General features: G+C 40.3%; 1 protein-coding gene across 4 annotated transcripts in view; it reads left to right on the top strand.

The window, feature by feature from the left end:
* The window catches only part of FNDC3B (fibronectin type III domain containing 3B), a 350,826-nt gene that overhangs the window by 238,477 nt on the left and 84,386 nt on the right, over positions 1-27,963 (top strand). For all 4 annotated transcript variants that reach the window (XM_082393898.1, XM_082393896.1, XM_082393895.1 and 1 more), the window contains 3 exons: positions 7,209-7,267; positions 15,162-15,313; positions 19,819-19,878. In XM_082393898.1, the coding sequence (XP_082250024.1) occupies positions 7,209-7,267; positions 15,162-15,313; positions 19,819-19,878 (271 nt within the window). The remainder of the gene's footprint in view (positions 1-7,208; positions 7,268-15,161; positions 15,314-19,818; positions 19,879-27,963) is intronic.

The following is a 27,963-nucleotide window of genomic DNA, read 5'->3' as shown; positions in this document are numbered from 1 at the left end:
ATTCTGCCTTGCAAAATCAGTTGAACAGTCTTGCAAAAGTATTGAATAAGCTACTTGAAAAATTTTCAATGTGACATGCCAAACCTTAATGAAAAAACATTTTGTGGAAACGTTTATAGATGCCAGTGCAGAAAGTAGGGTATAAACTTTAATTACCTTTGTAAGTCGTTCTATCCTGTGTTTAAGCGATTGCTTTCCTGTTACACACCCAGGGAGGGTACCGGGTCTTTCTGGGTAATCATGGAGCTGAGCCTTCCCCCAAAATAAAAGAGCTATATCTGGCACAGGTTAGGGTTCAGTTAGCCAGTGACACAGTTCAAACATGTGGAGAGGGAAGGAAAGAATAGGTCTAGTACTAGAGTCAGGCTTGCCAGGCAAGCATATCTACCTCATACTTTATCCATTTTTGTGGGTTTTTCATCCCTATATAATTTGCTGTTCTTAAAAATGCTAGCTGCTTCTGTCCAGTTCCATGTGTCTATATGATTTTTGCCTTGTGAAGTAAACAGGAGAATTTTTCTTAGAGAATTTGACAGAAGTGAGCATAGACTCTCCTAGTATTTTAGGTAGAATCCAATTTAGTTGGCATCACAGGAGGAGGTTGAGAGAGAAACTGAGACCTGGGGTTCAGCAAGGGTAACGGATCTGGTGCTTTCGCTTTTCATTACAGCCCAGACCTCGCACTTTAGTATCTTATTAACTAAAGTGTAGTACAGCTTTTGCCCGAATGGGACCCATTTTGCCTATGGATAAACTAATATGAATGTTCCTAGTAGGGCTTTGCTCAGATCTTGGGCTAGGACAGAAGATCACTCTTTCTTCTGAATTCCAGAAATAGCAACAAAAGCTCAGAGGAAATCAGCCTCCCTTGTCCCATTTACATTCTCTGGCCTTCCCTCCTATCCAGCTGGCCACTCCAGCTGCAAAAGGAATTCATCTCTCCTCTTCTGCTTTCTCTAAGGTTCCAGAGTCTGTCTGGAACCCATGTTGCTCTTGAAAATATTTTCCTAGACTGGAAGGCAACTTCCCACAATGTATGTTCGCCTACCTGCTGCTTTCTTTTCACTGTTGGGAGTCTGGTATTCCCTTGTCTGTCTTTCAGGATTTCAAATAGTGTAACCACTTAACCAGCTAAATGGCTAGAAAGATGTTTGTCTTTGCATTTTTAGCATCAGGATGATTGATATCTGAAAGTATTTCTGGCAAATTTGTCTTTGGGGATTAACTGCATTGTCTTTATATTATGCGAATTTATTCCTAGTGATTTTATACATTTTTAATGTTTGTCTTTAACACCGCTAACTGTGGATCATAATCACTAAATGGAGATTGTTAGGTAGTTAATCTAACTTTCGTATGCAATTATTGATTCCTCTTTTTTTCCCCAGGATAAGTAATATTTTAAAAATGAAGACAGCAGATTTATTTTTCTGATTGGAAAAGCAATTCAGCAAGCATTCGTAAACTGTCTTTCCTTTACCTTCATTTATTCTCATCAGCATTAGTAGGCATTGTCTAGATATCCAGTTTGTCCCTATTATTGAGCCGCTTTTTTTCTTTTTCATCCAAAAGTACTGTTTATTTCTGTTCATTTAGTTCTTATATTGAGGGTTTGCTATTGATTTTAAGCCTCTTGCCTTAAAAATGGGCACGACCAGAAGTCGCATATTTTCCACGCCCTTAGTTTATTATATATAATTTTTAAAGAGAGTAGCTAAGTCAGCTCCTTGGCAAATCTGAGAAAGCATATTATGTTATGCTGGGCATATCTGTAAACGAACCCTGTGGATGAGAACTAGACAGAAGGGTTACAGAGAAATAATGCTGATGTCATTTCATTGGAATGAAGGGGCTGCTGTCACAACCGTAAATACATTCTATAGCTAGCAGCTAAGTGTCTAGCTCTGTTTCTTTTCTAAGAAGGAAAACAGTGAAACAAGCCAAAGAAGTAAGTTGTGTTTATAAAGTGAGATATTTTAATTAGTTTAGGCCCTACAGTTCTACAGACAGTGTGAACTTACAGTTCTTTTTGGAGCATACATGAAAACCATTATTTGTGGAAGGTTTAAATTTCACGTGACACATATTCCCTCTACGTGCGTGGGGTTTTTGTGGGTTTTTTTGTCCTTTTTCAAAAAAATGTATTTGCTTTGCTAGTGTATTTTTATTTTAACCTTCCCTGTGCTAAAAATGCTCTATTTTCTTGGGTGGAGATGTGCGTTTAGGAGGGAAGAAGGGTATAAGTTGCTGAACTGAATCTCTCCTTCCTTTTTTTTTTGGCATGTCCAAATAGGGTAGTTTTCACCTCAATTGGGACATGTTTAAACAAGAGGCTTCCATCTTAATCCCTTTTCAAGAAATTCCCTACCCCCAATGTGTGTATATCTACAAAATAAAATGCTCCCTGCCCCCCTCTGTTTGGAAAGCTGTCTGAGAGCACCCTGTAATCCTTTTTTACTGATGAAGAGTCTTCACCGCAGGGAAAAGACTTTCAAATATTAAGGAGGTGGTGATGTAAAAGGTGGGTTGTCATGTCTGTCCACTTCAGCCACGGTCACAAACAAAATTGAAGCAGGTGGAAAAGTGGTTTTAATTTGATTGCTCACCTCATGGCAGCTTCAATGTGGAAAGAAAGAAAGTTGGCTTATAAGATTTGCCTCTGGATAAATTTACTTGCTGCATAACCAGAGGGAGGAAGGCAGCCCTGATAGTGAAGAAAGAGCACCTTGCCCTACAGCCTTGCATTTCTTCCTCTTCTGGACAATCTCTTGTTCAGTTGGCACACACCAAATTCTTGGGGGTCAGGGGAGGACAAAAACAAACAAGACGTAGTTTCTTTTTAAACTTGATATAAAAGGTATCCTAACGGCAAATCACCAGAACTGTTCTTTCTTGTTTTGTTGATTTTTGTGAGGGGATTAGTTAGCTGTCTGATTTTTTTCTCCTTTGCACACACTCATGGTGTGTCTGTGAGAGAGGGACAGAGACAGAGACTGAGAAAAAGAAAGCACGTGAGCAGGCAGAAGCCTGATCCAACTCCGAAACGTACTCTGTAGAGCTGCTCTCGGTTTTATGGAAAGGGTCATAATTCATAGACTACTCTGAGGTGCAGTTAAATCTGGCTTAGGGAGAGGTAGGCCAAGGTCTGACTTAACTCAGTTATTTAGGTAGTAGAACTGTGAATTTTGGCATTTTCTTACCAGAAAGTGAGCTTTCACACAAGAGTTTATTTTATATGTGGTAAGTAACTGTCACTTTAGCTCAGTTAAACAAATTTTGTTTTCGCTCTTGTTTGTGCAAATTGTGTGCCTGGCATTTATTTGCTTTTTTTCTCTTAGTCTGCGGTAGCACAAATGGAAAAGCGTTAAATAAATGTGGTGTGAATGCATTTTCCTCTTCTTTTTCCGTATTCACAATTCAGAACCTTGAAAGAAAGAAGGAATCCAGTCTGGCTTTGATACCACATTTCTCTTGATATAATAGGGTAGTGACTGTCCTGTCACTGCCTTTCCTCCTCAGGCCCTGCCCTTTTTATTTTTGATCTTCGCAGAATCCTTTGTCTGTTTGGCTCCATTCATGGCCTACTTTTTCTTGTTCTTCCTTTCCTCACATGCCTTGTCCCCAGATCCAAATGCCTCTGCTGTATTCATTTGACAGCTTTTTCAGAGTTTAAGAAAGAAACCCAACAACACAAACCCTCTCATGGGACTTAGGGGGTCCCTGCTGCCACCTCCTTTCTCCCGCCCACCTCGGTGCACACACCCCGCCAGTCCCAGCCCTCTGCTCTCCCTCTCCCTCATGACTCCTAGTTCGTCACGATGCAGCCAGAGGCTCTACTTGCTTTGGGACATGTACTAGACTCGTGATCCTGGGGAAACCTCCTCGTTTGTCCCTCAACCTCATTCCTCGGTCGACAGACACCTTGCAGATATTGTGCTCCGAACTGGAGACGAAACTGTGATGTGCAGAATAGACTGCAGCCCTGCCTCCTGCTGTAAAATGGAGCAGAGAATGTCCATCTTGCCAAGGAGGCTGTAAAAATCAGCAAGGTGATGGTGCCTGACCAGCACATATCTAGGTGCTCAGAAAATAGCAGCTTTCGTTATTACAGTGAGACAGACAAGGCAAATCCTGACCTCTGTTTGGAAGTTGTTTCGTTGGGTTTTTTTTGTTTTTTGTTTTAATTTTATTTATTTTTATTTATTGATTTTTGGCTGCGTTGGGTCTTCGTTGCTGCACGCGGGCTTTCTCTAGTTGCGGAGAGCGGGGGCTACTCTTCGTTGCGGTGCGCGGGCTTCTCACTGCGGTGGCTCCTCTTGTTGCGGAGCACGGGCTCTAGGCGCATGGGCTCAGTAGTTGTGGCATGTGGGCTCAGTAGTTGCGGCTCGCAGGCTCTAGAGCGCAGGCTCAGTAATTGTGGCACACGGGCTTAGTTGCTGTGCGGCATGTGGGATCTTCCTGGACCAGGGATTGAGGCCGTGTCCCCTGCATTGGCAGGCGGGTTCTTAACCACTGTGCCACCAGGGAAGCCCTGTTTAGTTGTTTTTAATCTCAGTCAGAGCCTTTCACTTGTATGTCTGGCTCTTACCTGAAACCCATTTTTTTCAGTTTTAAGCAGATTCCCTCCCCCCCACCCCTTCTAATTCAACCTCCTTTCCCATTTTTCCTTTTTCTGTCAAAAGCATAACCATTCCTTCTATCATCCGTATGTGTTTGAAAGCTGGCTGTGGGGAGGAGGTCTTCAAATTTTTTTTTTTAACTCTCCTTTCTTTCATTCCGTATGTCTAGTAATAGTCTGGAGGATCTTCCTTTGGAGAGCTCTTCAGTTCTTCTCTTCTTTCTTTGTTGGATAGGCGATCATCTCTGTTCTAGTCTAAACTTTTATTACCTCAAGGATAGGGTCTGGCTTCTTGTCCTTCTAAGACACTTTAAATGTCAGTCATGGCAGAAGGCAATAAAGACCTCCTTCAGCTAGCAGTTTGAATGTATCTAGTGTTTGAATGTATCTCTGTGAGTGTTTGAAACCATAGAGTGCTTCAAACTCTGGAATAACCAGTGATTCAGAAAGTATTGTTTTTAACAAGTGAACCAGTTCATTTATTGCATCTGTGCTTATGTGTTTTTTACTGGCAACTAACTTCTGAGATACACAGTATTTACAGTTGACTTAGGAGTTCCCAGAAAATGTGAGGGTATGTTTTGACTTAGGAGTATAGTCCGTTATCTGTATCTTAACATGAATACATGATTATAAATGAGCTTGGGACATTTAGTCTTTTGAATGTGAGTTTTCTTTTAGTTGCAGTTTTTAAAAATATGATATTGCCACCAGCCCCTTTCTTTTTCTCACCAAAATAAAAGTAAACATGTTCTACTAAGCAGAATGCAGTGGGAAAGAACGAAGAACCGATCCTTTTGAAGTTCAGGGTGGAGCCAACTAGAAGTTCTTGTTATTTTTTACGCACGCTTGGTTTATTGACTGAGTCAACAAGTACGTATGGATCTGTGAGTCTGCAGGAACTGTGCGAGGCGCTCTGGGCTGAGCGTTGAGCACGTCCTGAAGTGGGGCCAGGAGCTGCAGCCTGCCCTGTGGCCTCTTTTTGTGTCCCTCACACACTAAGCTGGGGCTTGCACTTTTAAGTGGCTAGAGGAACAAAGAAGACTGTGTGACAGCGGCCTTACGTGACCCACAAAACTTAAAATATTTACTATCTGGTTATTGACAGAAAATGTATCTGCTCTGGACCTCTAGTGTCTCTGCCTTCCTGAAGCTTATATTTTAGTAGGAAAGAAAAGTAATAAATGAGTGAACAGTTAGGAGAATTAATGTCCAATTCTCATGACTGCTGGGAAGGAGCTAAGTAGGATGCGACAATGACGGGAGGGAGGCCGGGACAAGGGGGTGAGGGCTGAGGTCGGATTCTTGGAAATTAGACCTGAACATTGTGAATGAACGGCCTGTGAAGAGCTGGGCTTACTAACCTGCTCTCACCCCTAGTCCACTTCCCCCTTCACCTCCAAATGCTTGCTTGCCCACAGGACTCAGCTGGGTGTTGGTTCCTAGGAAGCTTCTAGAGCGGTCTCTCTTAGAGGGCCTTTACCACAGCGCCTGTCACTTTGTAATCTCCTGTTTGCTTCCATTCCTCCCCCCACCCTCACCCCCCCAGACTTGAAATATCTTGAGGTCAAGGACATGTCTTAGTAATCATAATATCTCTAGGTATACAGCTCATAAACTGGTTGAAGAGTTAAATAAATCTGTAGACTCAAAATTAGATTCCATCAAGCAGGTCGTGAAAGTCAAATGTTTCTTTTAGCAAAACAGAATAAATTTATCCTATTTTTACACATCCTTCCCACCCCATGCTCCCTGCTCCAAGTACTTTTCCTGTTTCATCTCAAAAACAATTCTTGCTGCACCCCAAAACTTACCCATCTCCCCATCTTATTAAAAAACACCATCATCCTTTCAGTTGATTAAGCCCCAAACGAGGAATTAGCCTTGATTCTTCTCATTCCCTCATCCTTGCCCGTCATATCCAACCCTTCAGCGCCTATACCTCCAAAACCAGACCTGTTTTTAGCATCTTTACTACCACCCCCAGCCCAGGCCAGCTAGCTCCATCCTTCACCTGGACCAGTGTAGCAATGTGCTGACTGGTCTTTCTGCTGCCACTCTTAGCTTCCATTATCCATTATTCATGCAGACACCAAACAGATCTTTTCAAACTCAATAGTATGTCAGTCCCTCCACTTAACACTCCAGTGGTTGCTCATCAAACTTAGAATAAAACTTGAATTAAAAAAATCTGAACTCACAGCCCTTCATGAACCGGCCTCTGTCTTCAACCTCACCTCTTCATTGCTCTCAGCTTCTCGTTGCACTGGTCTCCCCTGTCACCTCCTTAGGGTTCTCTGTTCCCTGTTGCCTGCTGAATTATTAGGTAGAATTCAGTGTTAATCTGGTCAGCGTTGTGACTATGTAAACCAATAATAGTGGCAAGTTAACACAACCACAGTGAAATCCCTACCCCAAAGACATCCCCATTCCTGATTTTCATTATCATGTTTGTGGTACCAAAAGTTCATGGTAACAGACAACTGACTTCATGATAACCCTTGTTAAAGGCTTGGGAGAGGAACTTGACAACCTTACTGACTTCTACTGGCATTAACTGTTTTTCTTTTTTCCTCTTTTTGCCACGCAGAGTATGAGTTGGAAGTAAAGAGGGTGCAAGACATTCTTTCGGGGATAGAGAAGCCACAGGTATGTCTTCTGGATTTCTCAGCATAAATGGCGCTTTTTAAAGTATTTCAAACATGCTTTTCTTTTACCACACAGTAGGTAAGCAAAAGGGCCCCTTTCCGTTACGGATTACTCATAAACTGTGAAATAGTGTTGTTATTAATGGAGCATGAAAATATAAAACAGCAGTCTTCTGTTTAGTCATCACCCACCAAAATGTCTTCTTCATTTAGATATTCTGGATGCAATTAAGTATTCATCCCAATTTCCAGGGGTACCCCTACCCTCACCCTCTAAGGCTACAGAACAGTTTTCTTTTGGTAATTTCCCTTTACCTGTGCAAATGTAATAATAATAATTTTTGAAAACCTCAGTAATTCCAAGTATTTTTCCGGGTAAATTTCAAAAAGGTACGTAAATATTAGCTGAGTAAAAATAAGTCCAAAGTGTAATGGCAAGGAAAAAAGTTGGTGGGAGTAGTGATATTGTGAGGTTTTAAGTTTGATTTTGCCAGATGCTTTGAAATTCAAATGAAAAATTCAAAATGTTGATTCAGCCATTCATCTGAGTTTAGAGAGCCAAAGTTCTTTGGAGTGTTTTCTAGCTGAATTGGAAAACCTTGATTCTTCATGTGTTTCAAATACTGAGGCTTTTTAACAGAAGGGTCCAAACATGCCTCAGGGCACATAGTTGAGTTTGACTAAACCTAAAAACATGAGGTGTGCTGGACTACGGGCGCAGTAGGGCACTTGTAGAAGCATAGGGTGTTGATGCTGGGTTGGGGAGTCTGCACTTGATCCGGTAAGGAGTGGGTTGCCATTGAGAGTTTATGAGCAAAGAAGTTATGTTTCTTATAATCAGGACTGTACTTTCAGGAGGATCAAACAACCGGCAGGTGCATTGCAGTGAGAAGGGCATGGACCCAGGGAGACAAGTGTCTGGCATCTGTTATTGTAGGGCTGGCGAGAGGCTGCGGGAATCAGAGTTAGGGCGGTGGCATCAGGTGTGGCAAGGAGAGGATGGATACTAGAGCCATTCTAGAGTGAAATCAGTCAGGCATTACAGCCTACTGGCTATCAGGTGTCCCGGGTAACTGGGCTTTCAGGCTCAGATGACGCCTTTCAGGAGTTGCTTCCTCTGGGCAGGCTGCCTTGATTTCTGTACCATCAACTGGGATACTCCCCATGGTACTTGGTACCACTGGTACTACATGTGGTACTACAACTTCACTGTGCTCTGCATGTATTTAATACATTGTACTCCATTTACTTGTGTTTGTGTCTTTCCCGGTAATCTGTGAGTTCCTCTAGAATAGGTTCGTGTCTGTGTCCTCTTGGTATCTTCAGTGCCATTCTTAGACATGTGGAATTTGTTTTACTAGCAGGGTATCCAGGAAGACGAATAAGTGGGTGGTTGAGTGTGTCTGGTAGATCAGTGCTGTGGAGAGAGGGCAACAGGATACACCTGGGGAGAGCACATGCATCGGAGTGACCATTGGAGTCGTAGGAGTGTATGATAGCTTTGGGGATGGGGTAGAGCATAGGGAGAGCTTAGAGAAGGCTTGAGGGCAGAATCATGAAACAGGCTTACATTTATAGTGCAGCAGAAAGAAGAACGCATGAGGGACACACAGAAGTCATAGTCAGCGTGAGAAGGCAGAGCAACAGGTTAGTTGACTATCCTGGATGTAGTCAGACAACTTCATCGTCTGGTCTCTGTCCCGTGTACACACGCACAGTGTTTTTCTTAAGCTATACCTGATCATTTCTTTACTGCAGAAGTGATAAAGTCTGTTTCTGAGGATCATGTGGCTCTAGAAAGATAAAAGCAGTATTTATATGCATTGGTCCTTTCCTCCTGATTCAGCATTTATTAAGTGCTTAACTCTTTACAGGTTTTAGAGCAGGGTAGACAGGGTTTTGTGTAAATAGTCATGATGTTAGGTGTAATATAGTCAGATTGTCATCTGAGAGATCAGAAAGTCCAAAATGAGTCTCACTTGGCTAAAATCAAGGTATCGGCTGGGCTACATTCCTTTCTGGAGGCTCTGGGGGGGCAAATCTGTTTTCTCGCCCTTTCCAGCTTCTAGAGGCTGCCTGCATTCCTTGGCCCACGACCCCTTCCATTCTCGTATCTCCTTCTCTGACTTTCCTGCCTCCCTCTTTTACTTACAAAGACTTGTTACTCATACTTGTTACTACATCAGGCCCACCCGGATAATCCAGGGTAGTCCCTACTTCACAAGATCCTTCACTTAATCACATCTGCAGAGTCTCTTTTCACCTTGTAGGTTCCAGGGATTAGGATGTGGACATCTTGGGGGTTGGTCATTATTCTGCCCACCACACCAACCCCTGGTCCCCACAAAGACCTTCTCTGCTGGATGACAGTCCACCCATCCTTCCCAGCCCTGTTAGTTCTTCACGCCATTATTCTCCCTTCTTTCCTCTCCTCCCGGCTCTGCCTGGAACTCTTACTCGTGGTTGTGCCTTACTTATCTTTGTGCCCCGAGGACCTAGCACTGTCCTTGGCACGTTGTGAACCCTTAACATGTATTTGGTAAATAGATGCGTGGCAGCCTGCAGTGGCTGTAGTGAGGTTCTGCCAGGTGAGACAGACACCTGACGGCTGGCCAGCATCACGCGAGGCTCAGCCAGCCTGGTGGGATGTGGGCACGGCTGGGAGCCAGAGTGCGAGGCAGCAGCACGCAGAGGAGGGTCCTGTGAGTTGGAGCCCAGCGTGGCCATTAACTGGCCCTGTGACCCTGAGCCGCAGTTTCCTTACCTTTGAAAGGTCGGATAATAAATACCATGTGGGACTATCTGAAAAGTAAATTGTATGCTATTTATAGAGTCCTTGGAATGGAGTCTTTTCCTAGAGTTTTTAGCATATCATTAGGCAAAAGTGAAACTCCCTGCTATACTCTGAAATGGGAAGGGGGCTGTTCACCTTCTAGGAAAAGAAACAGCTGCAGAAAGTTCGGCACACAATTGTCTAAAGGATTGCTGTTCTCAATTTTTTTTTTCTTTCAGCTGCATCTGGTAACACCTCCAAATAAAACACATATATTTTTCTTCAAGGTTTTACGGATGATTTGTTTTAGGTGTTAGAAACATTACTGAGGACTTGTAGATTCCAGTCATCTTTCTAGAACTTTGGGCACCCTGAATTAAGCAAGTCATTTACTCTTCAGAAACCCAGATGCTATAAATATCCAAATTCTTAGCCATTAAATAAAACAGGGTACAAATATACAAGGTGTTTGTCCCGAGACTGTAACAATTAGGTGCCTTGGGGACAGTGCTCATACAGCCACTGCTGTACCTGAGAACTGAGCTGATAGGATTCTAAGTGGTCTACGGCTTAACCTCTGCTAGTACCAGCCAGCTCCAACCTAATGTGGTTTAATCTGCTCTGATGGTGGTGCTAGATGAAGTCTCCCACATACTGGGCCGTTTATTTTCAGGATGTAAATAAATGTAACTTGGAATTGTGGTTCTGCATTGTTTCTATCCGCTAATGTTCAGCTTGTAGAAACAATTGATTTGTTGGTTCCAGAAGTGAGTAAACTGACCTGAGAAGAACAACTGTCCCTGCAAGAAGCAATCCCTTGAAACATAAACAGCAGTAGATCTGGAAACAGATTTGAGGTTCTTAGCACTAAAGGAATTATAGTAACAGATGATTCTGAAATTCCTAGATTTGAGCATCCATTTCTTTGAATAATGATCTCTTTGACCTTTTCCTTTTAAATTTTCCTTTATCTTATTATTTTTCATGTTGGTACTTTAGAAGTGAAGCCAATATTTCTATGGTAATATTTTCCTTACATACTCCCTAAATTGGATCAGCAGACCTCCCACATAGTTAAATCCAAGGACAGACCAAATTTAGAAGCTACTAACTTACATAGAAATATTTTTGAACACGGGAGTAACAATTTAGTAACTTTATGAGAGTAAATGGTGTTTTTGATCCAAATAATGAATATCATTTGCATATAAGATAGTCTGAAAATTAAGACAGTAAAATTTCACAGAATAGTATTAAAATACTGGGATGAACAGGAGAGAAAGGGGAAAGGAGAAAGAGAGCTAAGGATTACATATGAAATAGGTACAAGATAATGCAGTTTATCATTTGCAAATATGTGTATGCATATGCTTTTAACTAGCAGCTGTTCTCAAGTTCAAATCTATATTTAATCAATACACAGACAAAAATGACTTCTAATCAGTGTGTAATCATTTGGAAGTAGATGGTTTTATGAGTCCTTCAAAGATACTTCAAAGCAGTTTAAGTAATTTCTGTGCAGACTTAACACTAGTAACCTTCACAGCAGACTTTTATATCACTAGTGCTGAAACAAATGTCACGTTGGATCTTGTCCAATAACTTTGTAACTAAAAATCACCACTTTTATCACCATTACAAAGGAGATTGATTTCTGTTTATGGTAGAATCGTTAAGCATCAGCAAGTCAGTTTTATGGCTTCTAAACTTCTTTTTTTGGATCACAGCCATGACAATCATTGTGATGATCAGGTTAGCCATGCCCCAGTTCAGTTCAGTGGTCACCGCTGGTGAGAAAGTTTCACCAGAGAGAGAGAGACTGAATGAATGAAGGTGAAGCTTGTGTACGAATGCTGTCGCTCTGAAGTAGGCTTGAACCCAGCCTAGTTCCCAGAGTTCTGAATCTCTCATTAAAGTTATCACCTCCCCGGATGCTTGGAGTAAAGGCATCCACTGCTGAGGATTCCCCTTTACGTGACATTCTCTTGAAAGGCACCGTGTAATTTCCTGGCATCAACCTTGGAGTGGAAGTGAGTTCCAAGTTCTAACAGAGACAAAGCACTCTTTCTCTCAGGATTCCAATGCCTGAAGAAAGGAAACCTGAGGCCCTGGAGTCAGTGAGAGGGAGGTGGGGGGGGAGCACAGGAGGGAACGGGTCTCTCAACTCTGGTAGTAATCTAGGTGGCAGGCTGCTCAGAGCCAGGAAAGAATTCCCGGAAGCCGCCGTCCTTTGAAAATGATGCTGAGTTCTCCAGGTGCGCTTCTCATAGGCTGGCTGATGGGAAGGATGCACTTGCACAGAGTTCTGTGTTCAGATGGCAGTTGGCCTTCCTACGGCTTGCTCAGGGAACCTCGGGAAAGGCGAGCGTGATTTTAGTTGCTGCTTCAGGTGTTGTACATCGCTGTTGAGTTAAGTAATAATTTAACCAAGTCCTAAAGGAGAGACAGTAAATTCTTTTGTTTTTGTTTTTGTTTGTTTTTGGTTTGATATCATAAAATGATTATCACGACAGGTTCAGCTAACATCCGTCATCTCATATAGATGCAATATAAAGAAAGAAAGAAAGAAAAAAATTTCTTCTTGTGATAAGAACTCTTAGGAGTAAATTCTTAATAGCTGATGAAAAAAGTAGAGTTTAAAAGGATGTGAATTTATGGATACCTGTCCAGTATCTAAAGTGCTAGCATTTGACTGAGCTCTTTTGAGATGTGGTGTTATTTCACACCACCATTCATAGAATCAGTGTTACTACACACTGTGCTCTTGGAATTGGGCCACTTATCACCTCAGTTGAATGTTCCTCTGTACCTAATCAGCATCTTTTTAAGTTATAAACTGAACTCTTCATAGCAAAATATCTTGTTTTAAGTTAAAAATCAAATATAATATCCAGTATCTCAAGATTACTCATTAATGGTGTGTGAAGGAATTCCGCAAATACAATGGTGTATGTGGTAGAAATGCTGCCGTAAAATCTAATCAGGGGAACAACACACAGATAACCAGGTAAAGCAGAGTATAATGAAATGAGTGTCAAATATAGGTGCCCGCGCAGTGTGGTTGGAGCACAAAGAAAACAGTTGCTGATCCTGAGCAGGGACTCAGGCAGCACCGTACAGAAACTTTTCCTGCATTGGCCTCAAGCTGCCATGGGCCCCCCTGTGCTCAGTGTATCTGCCATGAGGCCCCGCTCGCATCTCTTCATCAGGCAGAGGTCATATCTTAATCATCTTTGTGTCCACAGCCCCTCGCAAGTTAAGGTATGATGATTAAATGAATAAGCAAAGGCAGCATTTGAACTGGGTCTAAAGGAAGTTTGTTAAAGGCAGGAAAGTGGGAAAGTCCAGAGCTAAGTCTCAGGGGCGTGAGAGGGGACGGCGTGCTGAAGGGGGGTCACGGCCGTCACAGGAGGAGCAGGCAGAAGAGTTGCTGCTAGTCTGGAGCCGTAGCAAGAAGGGTCGAGTTCAATTCTGTAACAGCGTCTCTCCAGGTTTTTTTAAAAAATGTGTAATGCTAGTCTGCCATCCACTGTGTTACCTGTATCAGAAACTCAGACTGTCTTATTCCCTTTGATTTTTATTTTTCATTCAACATTTACTAAGCAGCCACCACTCACAGTTGAATATGACTCAGGCCTTCTCCTTAGGGAGTCCCACGGTCCAGTGGGGAAGGTAGGCAAATGCTATTAACATGATTAGCAATGAGTAGAGATAGCAGCAAGGTGCTGTGGAACAGAGAGATGATAGGATATTTCAGGGAAGCCTACTTGGGGGTAGTGAGGCCAGCCTAGGGTCTTGAAGGATGAGTAGGAGCTTGACTAAATAATTGGTTAAATATATAATGGTGCTGTATCTATATGGAACAGAAATGATATGAAGGGATCTCTGCTCAAAATGGAATGCATGATAGACTGAAGAGGGAAACTCAGTATTCATTTCCTTATTTATTATTCATGCTTTTAAATTATTTTATATTTTAATACCCTTTATTTAGATCAGATAGTGACAAAAATAGAAGAAAAAAAGATAGAGACTTAGTAGTTTAGACATCTCCATCCACAACCACCTCTAACCTACAGCTATAAAGTCTTGTATGAACATTAAGCTTTAATGTATGTTTTAACTCTTATTTTGTTTTAATGTTATCCAGACCAATATCTAGAGAGCAACAAAATAAACTTTAGAGAATTAGAACATTAAAATGCATTGACAGATTTATTTTAAAGAATTAGACTGTGCATTAGATTAGGTTCCTCCAGAAACAGACTCTGAAACAAAGATTGGAAGGCAAATGGTGTTAAGTGGGGAGGTGCCCCAGGAAGCACGGTTAGAGTAGAGACGTGAGATTGCAGAGGAGAAGCCAGTGCAGGGTCTGTTAATGAGCAGGTTACAGCTGCGGGCAGCTGGGGCTCAGTCCTGCCGAGGACGCCTGGGACATAGGGTAAGAACGTGCTTCAGAGAAGCCCTAAATAAGAGGGAAAAGTTGAGGCGTTTAGAGTCCCAGACTCCTTTGTTCAAATGAAGCCTTGAGCGGAGGCTAAAGCAAAAGATAAAAGCAGAGCCTAGAGAGGTGAAACATCTCCACACATATTTCTGCCACCTGTCAGCCTGGGCCATGGTTCCATTTCCACCACCCCCCGCCCCGTACTGGGTTTTCCCGGGAACCTGCAGGACTTCGAGGAGCGTGGTTTGAAAGGTCTTGGCTTTGCAGGAGAATTCAACGTCAAGCAAAGCTTGGAGGCCGCTGGAAAGTACCTGTGGATGTGGGTTCCTTCAGCATAATACGATGGCCATCATGGAGATTATTGAAATATCATGTTCAACTTTTTACCTTAAAAAAATTCTCAAACGTGACATTATTTTTACTTTCTGGAGGACCAAGTGTGAATTGCGTCAGACTTGGATATAAGTTTGCATAATAAGGACAGATGTTTTAGGAGCTGTAGTTTGGACATCAGGACTTTTGACAAAAGAATGCCATATAGGATGGGTGTTTTTTTTTGGTAATTAAAATAAATTTGTTTTTCTTGAGTTAAATCTGAGCCATTTTAATGCTACTACTAATAATCACAAAATGTTCTGGGGAGAAGTGTAGTGTCTGATTCGTGTTTTTCTTCCTCAGGTTTCTAATATTCAGGCAAGAACAGTTGTGTTGTCCTGGGCTCCCCCTGTTGGACTTTCGTGCGGACCCCACAGTGGTCTTTCCTTCCCCTACAGCTACGAGGTTGCTCTGTCAGACAAAGGACGAGATGGAAAATACAAGATAATTTACAGGTAGCGTATATATGCATGTGTTTTTCTCAGCTGCGAAACTGTGAAATTGGTGTTACTAAGGAGAATAAAAAACAAAGGAAAAAATTAATGGCTTTGCAAATTTTCCTTTAAATAGTTCTTTTTAAGAATTAGTGATAGTTGTAATGTCAAGAGTTAATTTTGTCCAGAGTAACTGCTAATCAGAAATGACTTTTATACAGCTATTTGGTGTTGGTCAAATATGTCACTTGGTTGTGTTAGCTTGCCAGTGTAGTACTAAAGAAAATTTTCCATTAATGTTGTCAGAGCAAAAAGTGAGTATGCCTTCTAGTTTTTACATATATCATGCACTTCTATGATCACCTCTTTTTAGGCCCAGACCTTGCGCTAGTCTTGTTTTTCAAAATTCTACAATGTGGTTTCCATTTCACCCTCCTTCTTATCCTCTACAGTAGTTTTCCAGTCTGCAGTAAAGCTTTTCATTCAGAGGCTATCTTAAATCGTCAAAAGTTTAGCACACCGAATAAGGGATTATCCCCTTCCACTTTATGGACTCCCAGATAGTAACCATTTAAGTGATTTATAGCTGTGTTCTAAATGTGATAAAAAAATTTTTAGGGTCAAATCTTTTCTCTTTTGTAATTGCTGGCACTGCTCAGATTTGCAGAGTGGGAAATCAGAGGCCATCTTGTTCTAACTACTTGTTTGACCTCTCTGTGACTGGCCCTGGGGACTACTGCCCAAGCCCAGTGTAACATGGTCACACAAAGCCCACCTCTTCCTCTGCCAGAGAAGCTGCTTTTCTCTTCTGTTTCCCTGCTGCAGACCTCACATCTCCCTAGCCCCCATTCCTAATTCTTAACTTGCTCCAGGGACTTGTCTTTTTCTGGACAAAGAAAAGGGGGAAAGAGAGACAGAGGGAAGCCCTTTAGTCACTCTCTCCTGTTGCTGCCCCGTTAGGGCTCTGTCCTCTCTTCCTGGACTCCTGCAAGAGTCTCCTCAGGCTCCTCCAGCATCCACTCTTGCTCTCCTCCCATCCAGCCTCCACGCTGCAAAAACAGAAGTCAGGCCAAGTCACCCCGCTGTGAGAACACTGCGGTGCTTTTTCACTGTACTTAGAATGTAGTCCTAACCCCTTGCTCTGGCTCACAACCATTGGGTTCTATTTTGAAAAGTCAGAATTGGTAGTGACCTTAGCAAAATATAGAGCACCATTTCCCCCAGCCCACCAAGAAACAGTTAGATTCTATCAATGCATGATGATCATTGGTGGCAGGAGCTAGAGTCCCAAGTGCCCAGTGAGGCAGGCAGGTAACATAAGTGAGAAAGTTCGAAGCTTGGGAATGAGGTGAACGGTGAACGGGAACACTCCTGTCTTCATCGAGAAAGGAGCAGCTGCCAGTCGCCTAAAGTAGGTTGTTGCATAAGGGAATGTAGGCCTAGATTTGCTGATTCCTCGGAATTTTTTTTAAAGGAAATGCTAAAAATCTGAATTATTATATAAACCTTCCTAATGTTAAACTAATTCAGCAAATTCAAGAAACTTCAAAGATAAAGTGCAAGTCAAACAACAGAACTGCATGCAGGGTGTGGACATTGGCCTCCAGTTTGCAACTTTAAAAAAAGTATTTTTATTTGAATAATTTCAAACTTATAAAATGTTGCAAAAATAAAGAGATCAACGAATACGTGCATATCCTTTACCCAGATTCACATATTATTAACTTTTTACCCTATTTGCTTTACTATTTGATTTTATCTCTTGCCTTTTCTCTCCTCTTAATCTGTATTTTTTTCCTATTAGTTTTATACATCATGGTCCTTTACTGCTAAATACTGCAGTGTGTTTCCTAAGATATTTTCTTAAATAGCTACAATGCCGTTACTTCGTGACTTTACATCAATACCATACTTTTATCCAGTCTGTCGTCCACATTCCAGTTTTGTCAGCTGATTAAATAATGTCTGCGGTAGCATTTTTCTTCCTCTTGTAGGACAAGATCCATTCTAGGGTCAGATACAGCAGTTAGTTGTCATGTCTCTGTAGCCTTCTTTAATTTGGAACACTTCCACAGTATTTCATTGTCCTTTATGACACTGACTTTTTTTTTCCCCAATCTTCTGCTTTAATAATGAAAACTGACATGTATACATACTTTTTCAAAAACAAAAGTGTTAAATATCACTAGCAGGGCAATAAGTTTAAAATTTTTTAAAAATTATGACTAAATTTCAAACATACAGAAACATAGAGAAAATACTGCAATGAACCCCCAGATAACCATCACTCAGATTTAACAATTACCAAGATTTTGCCACATTTGCATCATATCCCCTTTATTACTATTATTGTTGTTGTTGTTATTGTAGCGTTTGGTAGCAACTCACAGATAACACATCAGTTACTCCTACATAGTTAAATATAGATCAACATAGATATTTTTTTACGTAACTGCTATGTCATTAACATCTAGGAAAACTGACAATAATACCTGGCATCATTTAATACCTTGGTCATATTCAAATTTTCCCAATTGTCTCAAAAATGTGTTTTAATATTGATTTCTTCTGGGAATCCGAATGAAGTTTACTCATTGCATGGGATTGTTAGGGCTCATAAATCTATTTAAATCTAGAATAGTCTCCCTTTCATCCTTTTTTGTTTTTTTTTTTGGAAATGGAATAGCTACTTTATATTTTAAAATTTAATTAAAAAAATTTTTTATTGACGTATAGTTGGCATACAATATAGTTTTCAGGTGTATCTCCCACCTTTTTAAAAATTCTTGATCAGTTGCAAAAAGTGAATCACTTTTTTTACCTATCTGAATTTGTGGTATCCTTTAACTTAATCTTCCTCCCCCATATTTCTTATAAGTAGATAGTTAGTTCCGGAGCTTGATCAGATGCAGATTTAACATTTGTGGGAGGCTTTCATCAAGGTAGTTCTGTGTACTTCCTCTTCCAGCACATTGGGAAACAACAATGTTCGTTGGCCTCACTGTGATTAAATCGTTTGGGAATTATCCAGTGCTTTTTTTTTTTAATCTTATTTATTTATTTGAAATATAGTTGACATACAGTATTAGTTTCAGGTATGCTACATAGTGATTCAAAATCTTTATAGATTACACTCCATTTAAAGTTATTATAGGCCTTCCCTGGTGGCGCAGTGGTTAAGAATCCACCTGCCAATGCAGGGGACACCGGTTTGAACCCTGGTAGGGGAAGATCCCACATGCCACGGGGCAGCTAAGCCCGTGCGCCACAGCTACTGAGCCTGCGCTCTAGAGCCCACATGCCACAACTACTGAGCCCACATGCCACAACTACTGAAGCCCGTGCGCCTAGAGCCCATGCTCTTCAACAAGAGAAGCCACCGCAGTGAGAAAACCGCACACCACAACGAAGAGTAGCCCCCGCTCGCCGCAACTAGAGGAAGCCCGCGTGCAGCAACCAAGACCCAACGCAGTCAAAAATTAATTACTTAATTAATTTTAAAATATAAATAAAGTTATTATAAAATATTGGCTGTATTCCCTGTGCTGTGCATTACATCCTTGTAGCTTATTTACTTTATACATAGTAGTTTGTACTTCTCAATCCCCTACCCGTATCTTGCCCCTCCCCACTTTGCTCTCCCCACTGGTACCCACTAGTTTGTTCTCTATATCTGTGAGACTGTTTCTGTTTTGTTATATTCATTTGTCTGTTTTGTTTTTTAGATTCCACATGTAAGTGATAGCATACAGTGTTTGTCTTTGTCTGACTTATTTCACTAAGCATAACACCCTCCAGGTCCATCCGTGTTGTTACACATGGCAGAATTTCATTCTTTTTTGTGGCTGGGTAGATACTGACATTTGTGAAGAATACAGTTATGCCCACACACACCCCTCTCACCTTTAAAAAATTTTTTAATGGGAACATTACTTATTTTTTGGAATGTTGGTGGTTTCCTCTTGATTAAGTCAAGGTTCTGTTGCAGCTTCTGGTCAAATAAATGGTTTTATTTTGTGTAAGAGAGCTATTTATTGGCATGCATCTGTAAGAGAGCTGTTTATTAGTATTGATATGTGAGGGAAGTAGATTGAGGTTTCTTGAAGAGAGTTGAGAAGTTGAAGCTATTGGGGTTCTTGCCAGGACAAGTCTGGGAGCCACCTTCAGTTGACAGCTGGTGCTGTTATTTACACTTACGTTTATCTAGGTATCTTTCTGTTCAGCTTGCTTCCTTATTTACTTATTTTTATGTAGTCATTTTGAAGAAGTGGTAAGATATTTTGGAATTTTATTCATAAGTTAGCCTTGCCGTTTTCCAGATCCAGAATGACACCATTTCAAGGAATCTAATTTTCTAGTCCAGAAAAATGATAATACCAAGCAGGAGAGTTTATTTCTGACTTAAGGTGGAAGTAGAAATAATAGTTCTTGAATCGCTGTTGGTACCTGACTATGAGACCCAAATCCAAAACCTGTTTTATTTTTGAAACTTGTATCATTGACTAAGAAATGATTTTTCTTTGCAGCGGAGAAGAATTAGAATGTAACCTGAAAGATCTTAGACCAGCAACTGATTATCATGTGAGGTGAGTATTGGGGAATTCAGATTGCTAAGATAAATAATATGCTCCTTTTTAAGTGTTTGGTTAACAGCACTTGCCTAACTAAAAGTGTCAGTAGCTTTGCTCATCGGCCATTCCTTGATGTCCTACACTTGAGAGCATAGAGATTGGGAGTCCATAGAAGTGCTTCTGGTAATAGAAAAGTAGATGATACCATGAACAGAATTTTAAAATTATTTTTACGAAGTAATTTTTATTTTACGTAGTCTTCTAAGATCCGTTGGAATGCATGGTTTAATGTATAATATTTTTTTCTATAAAGCAATCATTTTTTACCATGGGTATATCAGTTATTATAGACCTTCCATGTAAACTATATGTTCAGCCCAAATGACTAAATAAAGTCCTTCCCATGTTTCAAGTTTGGACCTAAAAGGCAATACGTTTTGAAATAAGTAATGCAAATATCAAAATTATCTCTAGCAAGAGCTAATGCAGTTTGCCAAAACAACTCACATAGTTTGCTACCGAGTCTGAACTCTCTACCATGACTGCTCTGGAAGGCAGGGCTAGCTGATCTCAGGGAGAGACCCAGCCAACCACAGACCTGCGAGGGCGAAAGTATCATCTAAATGTTAACAGAGCCCATCTGATTACTCAGAGATACATCCATACATCCATCTGCAAACAGGCAGATTTTTTAATCTGAATGTGATCCATCATATCGTTTAAATTTTCATTTTAATTTAAACTTTCATTTTATTTAATTTTTAATTTGATCAGAAATTCTCATTTTATCTAATAGGGTGAACAACAACAAATTCTCCTTTATACCAAGATTATGTAATAAAATTGCAAGCATCAAGCACACACCCTTTATTACACTTTCCAAAGGTTAATTCACACCACACGTTCCCTTTGTGGTGGAGTAGAGGCAGGGTAGCCTAGCAGGAAGAGCATATGTTAATTATTAGGACGCTTGAGATCTAATCTGGTTCTGCCCATCAATTGACTGTTTTAACTTTGGTCAATCACAGAGAATCCATGCCACAATTTTCTCGGTAACAAAAGTAAGGAAAGTAGGGCTGTGTTCAGATTATAATATCTTATTAGCTGCACAAGTGTTTAAAACTATGTTTAAAGTAATACATTAAAGAGCAAGGTTTTTACATTCAGTCATAAAGTGTACATCTGCTTAGCTATTGTTTTGTTTAGATGAACTCTGTTGCAACCATCTTTTCCTATTTGAATCAAAACTTTTGGATTTTGAGTGAATTAGCTTTAGCCCAAACATATTGAACTTTTCACACCGTCTATATAAACAAAAAGATTTGTATAACTTGTGAAGCTGAGATGGTAATAGTTTAACCATTCTTTGAAATGGTTGATTTAACAACAAACCAGAAAATGTAACACCATATAGGGAGTCCTGTAAATGTTCTCCATTAGACATTGTTAACATGTGTTTCCTTTTTTCTCTTTTAATGTTCATTGTCATTGCTTTACTAAAGGTTTACTTTATTAATTTTCTGCTCATCCGTGAGTTGACAATAACTTTTAAAAAAATTTTAAATGTCACAGTCTGCCCTTTATTTACTGTCCTATCTGTTGTGTGGCCCTTTGTATCTTTTTAACGCCTCTTACAAAGGGTAAACTTGAGAATACTTGCTCATTAATTCTTTTTACGTATCTTATGAACACCTTAAACTTCTGGGCAGATAGAAGGAATAATTAATGGATTCCCCAAAAGACATAGGAGCATGAGGTAGTAGTTACCATCTAGAGGCCTTGGATCCAAGACTTCCTCCTAACACATCGGGGATCCCACCCTTGTGACATATTTGACACTTGTGTGACACCACACATAAACAGCCTAAGGCACCACCAGCTGTTATTTGGTCTAGTGCTCTGCTGGCCAGAGAGATGGAAAATTCTCCCTCTCTTTGATCGTGATCTCTTTATTTTTTTATACAGCAGGTTCTCATTAGTTATCTATTTTATACACATCAGTGTATACATGTCAATCCCAATCTCCCAGTTCATCCCACCACCACCACCACCCCCCTGCCGCTTTCCCCCCTTGGTGTCCATACGTTTGTTCTCTACATGTGTGTCTATTTCTGCCTTGCAAACCTGTTCATCTGTGCCATTTTTCTAGATTCCACATATATGAATTAATATATTTGTTTTTCTCTTTCTGACTTACTTCACCCTGTATGACAGTCTCTAGGTCCATCCACGTCTCTACAAATGACCCAGTTTCGTTCCTTTTTATGGCTGAGTAATACTCCATTGTATATATGCACCACATCTTCTTTATCCTTTCGTCTGTTGATGGGCATTTAGGTTGCTTCCATGACCTGGCTATCATAAATAGTGCTGCAGTGAACATTGGGGTGCATGTGTCTTTTTGTTTTTTGTTTTTTCCACATCTTTATTGGAGTATAAATGCTTTACAATGTTGTGTTAGTTTCTACTGTACAACAAAGTGAATCAGCTATATGTATACATATATCCCCATATCCCCTCCCTCTTGAGCCTCCCTCCCCCCACCCTCCCTATCCCACCCCTCTAGGTCGTCACAAAGCACCAAGCTGATCTCCCTGTGCTATGCGGCTGCTTCCCACTAGCCATCCATTTGACATTTAGTAGTGTATATATGTCAGTGCTCTTCTCTCACTTCATCCAAGCTTCCCCTTCACCCCTGTGCCCTCAACTCCGTTTTCCACGTCTGCGTCTTTATTACTGCCCTGCCACTAGGTTTATCAGTACCACTTTTTTAAATGCCATATATATATGCATTAGCCAACAGTATTTGTTTTTCTCTTTCTGACTTCACTCTGTATGACAGATTCTAGGTCCATCCACCTGACTACAAATAACTCAATTTCGTTCCTTTTTATGGCTGAGTAATATTCCATTGTATATATGTGCCACATCTTCTTTATCTAGTCATCTGTTGATGGATATTTAGGTTGCTTCCATGTCTGGCTCTTGTAAATAGTGCTGCAATGAACATTGTTGTATGTGTTTCTTTTTGAATTACAGTTTTCTCAGCGTATATGCCCAGTAGTGGGATTGCTAGGTCATACGGTAATTCTATTTTTAGTTTTTTAAGAAATCTCCATACTGTTCTCCATAGTGGCTGTATCAATTTACATTCCCACCAACGGTGCAAGAGGGTTCCCTTTTCTCCACACTCTCTCCAGCATTTGTTGTTTGTAAAGTTTCTGATGATACCCATTCTAACCGGTGTGAGGTGATATCTCATTGTAGTTTTGATTTGCATTTCTCTAATAATTAGTGATATTGAGCAGTTTTCATGTGCCTCTTGGCCATCTGTATGTCTTCTTTGGAGAAATGTCTATTTAGGTCTTCTGCCCATTTCTTGATTGGGTTGTTTGGTTTTTTTTATATTGAGCTGCATGAGCTGTTTATGTATTTTGGACATTAATCCTTTGTCCATTGATTTGTTTGCAAATATTTTCTCCCATTCTGAGTTTCCTGTAGTTTCCTTTGCTGTGCAAAAGCTTTTAAGTTTCATTACGTCCCATTTGTTTATTTTTGTTTTTATTTCCGTTACTCTAGGGGGTGGGTCATAAAAGATCTTGCTGTGATTTATGTCAAAGAGTGTTCTTCCTATGTTTACCTCTAAAAGTTTTATAGTGTCCGGTCTTACATTTAGGTCTTTAATCCATTTTGGGTTTATTTTTGTATATGGTATTAGGGAGTGTTCTAATTTCATTCTTTTACATGTAGCTGTCCAGTTTTCCCAGCACCGTTTATTGAAGAGACTGTCTTTTCTCCATTGTATATCCTTGCCTCCGTTGTCATAGATTAGTTGACCATAGCTGTGTGGGTTTATCTCTGGGCTTTCTATCCTGTTCCCTTGATCTGTATTTCTGTTTTTGTGCCAGTACCATATTGTCTTGATTACTGTAGCTTTGTAGTATAGTCTGAAGTCAGGGAGTCTGATTCCTACACTTCCATTTTTTTCCCTCAAGATTACTTTGGCTATTCGGGGTGTTTTGTGTCTCCATACAAATTTTAAGGTTTTTTTTTCTAGTTCTGGAAAAAATACCATTGGTAATTTGATAGGGATTGCATTGAACCTGTAGATTGCTTTGTGTAGTATAGTCATTTTCACAATATTGATTCTTCCAATCCACTAACATGGTGTATCTCTCCATCTGTTTGTGTCATCTTTGATGTCTTTCACCAGTGTCTTATAGTTTTCTTAGTACAGGTCTTTTACCCCCTTAAGTAGGTTTATTCCTAGGTATTTTATTCTTTTTGTTGCAGTGGTGAATGGGATTGTTTCCTTAATTTCTTTCTGATCTTTCATTGTTAGTGTATAGGAATGCAAGAGATTTCTGTGCAGTAATTTTGTATCCTGCTACTTTACCAGATTTATTGATTAGCTCTAGTAGTTTCCTGGTGGCATCGTTAGGATTCTCTGTGTATAGTATCATGTCATCTGCAAACAGTAACAGTTTTACTTCTTCTTTTCCAATTTGGATTCCTTTTATTTCTTTTCCTTCTCTGATTGCCATGGCTAAAACTTCCAGAACTATATTGATTAATAGTGGTGAGAGTGGACATCCTTGTCTTGTTCCTGATCTTAGAGGAAATGCTTTCAGGTTTTCACCATTGAGAATGATGTTTGCTGTGGGTTTGTCGTATACAGCCTTTATTATGTTGAGGTAGGTTCCCTCAGTGACCACTTTCTGGAGAGTTTTTATCATAAATGGGTGTTGAATTTTGTCAAAAGCTTTTTCTGCATCTATTGAGATGATCATATGGTTTTTATTCTTCAATTTGTTAATATGGTGTATCACATTGATTTGCATATATTGAAGATTCCTTGCATCCCTAGGATAAATCCCAGTTAATCAGGGTGTATGATCCTTTTAATGTGTTGTTGGATTCTGTTTGCTAGTATTTTGTTGAGGACTTTTGCATCTATATTCATCAGTGATATTGGTCTGTAATTTTCTTTTTTTGTAGTATCTTTGGCTGGTTTTGGTATCAGGGTGATGGTGGCCTCGTAGAATGAATTTGGGAGTGTTCCTTCCTCTGCAATTTTTTGGAAGAGTTTGAGAAGGGTGGGTGTTAGCTCTTCTCTAAATGTTTGGTAAAATTCAGAATTCACCCGTGAAGCTATCTGGTCCTGGACTTTTGTTTGTTGGAAGATTTTTAATCACAGTTTCAATTTTATTACTTGTGATTGGTCTGTTCATATTTTCTATTTCTTCCTGGTTCAGTCTTGGAAGGTTATACCTTTCTAAGAATTTGTCCATTTCTTCCAGGTTGTCCATTTTATTGGCACAGAGTTGCTTGTAGTAGTCTCTCAGGATGCTTTGTATTTCTGCGGTGTCTGTTGTAACTTCTCTTTTTTCATTTCTAATTTTATTGATTTGAGTCCTCTCCCTCTTTTTCTTGATGAGTCTGTCTGAAGGTTTATCAATTTTGTTTATCTTCTCAAAGAGGCAGCTTTTAGTTTTATTGATCTTTGCTATTGTTTTCTTTGTTTCTTTTTCATTTATTTCTGCTCTGATCTTTATGATTTCTTTCCCTCTGCTAACTTTGGGTTTTGTTTGTTCTTCTTTCTCTAGTTCCTTTAGGTGTAACGTTAGATTGTTTATTTGAGATTTTTCTTGTTTCTTTAGGTAGGCTTGTATAGCTATAAACTTCCCTCTTAGAACTGCTTTTGCTGCATCCCATAGGTTTTAGACCGTCGTGTTTTCATTGTCATTTGTCTCTAGGTATTTTTTGATTTCCTCTTTGATTTCTTCAGTGATCTCTCGGTTATTTAGTAACATATTGTTTAGCCTCCATGTGTTTGTGTTCTTTACATTTTTTTCCCCTGTAATTTATTTCTAATCTCACAGCATTGTGGTCGGAAAAGATGCTTGATACGATTTCAATTTTCTTAAATTTACCGAGGCTTGATTTGTGACCCAAGATGTGATCTATCCTGGAGAATGTTCTGTGTGCACTTGAGAAGAAAGTGTTTTGTTGTTTTCGGATGGACTGTCCTATAAATATCAATTAAATCTATCCTGGTCTCTTGTGTCATTTAAAGCTTGTGTTTCCTTATTAATTTTCTGTCTTGATGATCTGTCCATTGGTGTAAGTGAGGTGTTAAATTCCCTCACTGTTACTGTGTTACTGTCGATTTCCTCTTTTATAGCTGTTAGCAGTTGCCTTATGTATTGAGGTACTCCTATGTTGGGTGTGTATGTATTTATAATTGTTATATCTTCTTCTTGGATTGATCCCTTGATCATTATGTCGTGTCCTTCCTTGTCTCTTGTAACATTCTTTATTTTAAAGTCTATTTTATCTGATATGAGTATTGCTACTCCAGCTTTCTTTTGATTTCCATTTGCATTGAATATCTTTTTCCATCCCCTCACTTTCAGTCTGTATGTGTCCCCAGGTCTGAAGTGGGTCTCTTGTAGACAGCACATGTATGGGTCTTGTTTTTGTATCCATTCAGCAAGCCTGTGTCTTTCGGTTGGAACATTTAATCCATTCACGTTTAAGGTAATTATCAATATGTATGTTCCTATGACCATTTTCTTAGTTGTTTTGGGTTTGTTTTTGTAGGTCCTTTTCTTCTCTTGTGTTTCCCACTTAGAGAAGTTCCTTTAGCATTTGTTGTAGAGCTGGTTTGGTGGTGCTGAATTCTCTTAGCTTTTGCTTGTCTGTAAAGTTTTTGATTTCTCCGTTTTATCTGAATGAGATCCTTGCTGGGTAGAGTAATCTTGGATATAGGTTCTTCCCTTTCATCACTTTAAATATATCATGCCACTCCCTTCTGGCTTGTAGAGTTTCTGCTGAGAAATCAGCTGTTAACCTTATGGGAGTTCCCTTGTATGTTATTTGTCATTTTTCCCTTGTTTCTTTTAATAATTTTTCTTTGTCTTTAATTTTTGTCAGTTTGATTACTTTGTTTCTCGGCGTGTTTCTTCTTGGGTTTATCCTGTATGGGACTCTCTGCGCTTCCTGGACTTGGGTGGCTATTTCCTTTCCCATGTTAGGGATGTTTTTGACTATAATCTCTTCAAATATTTTCTCAGGTCCTTTCTCTTTTCTCCTTTTGGGACGCATTATACATGCGAATGTTGGTGTGTTTAATGTTGTCCTAGAGGTCTCTTAGGCTCTGTTCGTTTCTCTTCATTCTTTTTTCTTTATTCTGTTCCGCAGCAGTGAATTCCACCATTCTGTCTTCCTGGTCACTTATCCGTTCTTCTGCCTCAGTTATTCTGCTATTGATTCCTTCTAGTGTATTTTTCATTTCAGTTATTGTATTGTTCATCTCTGTTTGTTTGTTCTTTAATTCTTCTAGGTCTTTGTTAAGCATTTCTTACATCTTCTCAATCTTTGCCTCCATTCTTTTTCCGAGGTCCTGGATCATCTTCACTATCATTATTCTGAATTCTTTTTTCTGGAAGGTTCCGTATCTACACTTCATTTAATTGTTTTTCTGGGTTTTATCTTGTTCCTTCATCTGGTACATAGTCCCCTGCCTTTTCATTTTGTCTATCTTTCAATGTGGGTTTTGTTCCACAGGCTGCAGGATTGTAGTTCTTCTTGCTTCTGCTGTCTGCCCTCTGGTGGATGAGGCTATCTAAGAGGCTTGTACAAGCTTCCTGCTGGGAGGGACTGGTGGTGGGTAGAGCTGGATGTTTCTCTGGTGGGCAGAGCTCAGTAAAACTTTAACCCACTTGTCTGCTGATGGGTGGGGCTAAGTTCCCTCCTGTTGGTTGTTTGGCCTGAGGCGACCCAGCACTGGAGTCTTCAGGCCCTTTGGTGGGGCTAATGGTGGACTCTGGGTGGGCTTATGCCAAGGAGTACTTCCCAGAACTTCTGCTGCGGGTGTCCTTGTCCCCATGGTGAGCCACAGCAGCCCCCTGCCTCCGCAGGGTGCCCTCCAATACTAGCAGGTAAGTCTTGTTCAGTCACCTGTGGAATCACTACTCCTTCCCCCTGGATCCCGATGCGCACGCTACTTTGTGTGTGCCCTCCACGAGTGGAGTCTCTCTTTCCCCCAGTCCTGTTGAAGTCCTGTAATGAAATCCCTATAGCCTTCAAAGTCTGATT

Source organism: Balaenoptera borealis, assembly GCF_965194805.1.
Source record: "Balaenoptera borealis genome assembly, chromosome: 5".
Taxonomy (NCBI): Eukaryota; Metazoa; Chordata; class Mammalia; order Artiodactyla; family Balaenopteridae; genus Balaenoptera; species Balaenoptera borealis.
The sequence above is the reverse complement of the archived record's forward strand: the minus strand, read 5'-3'. Positions and strand labels throughout refer to the sequence as shown.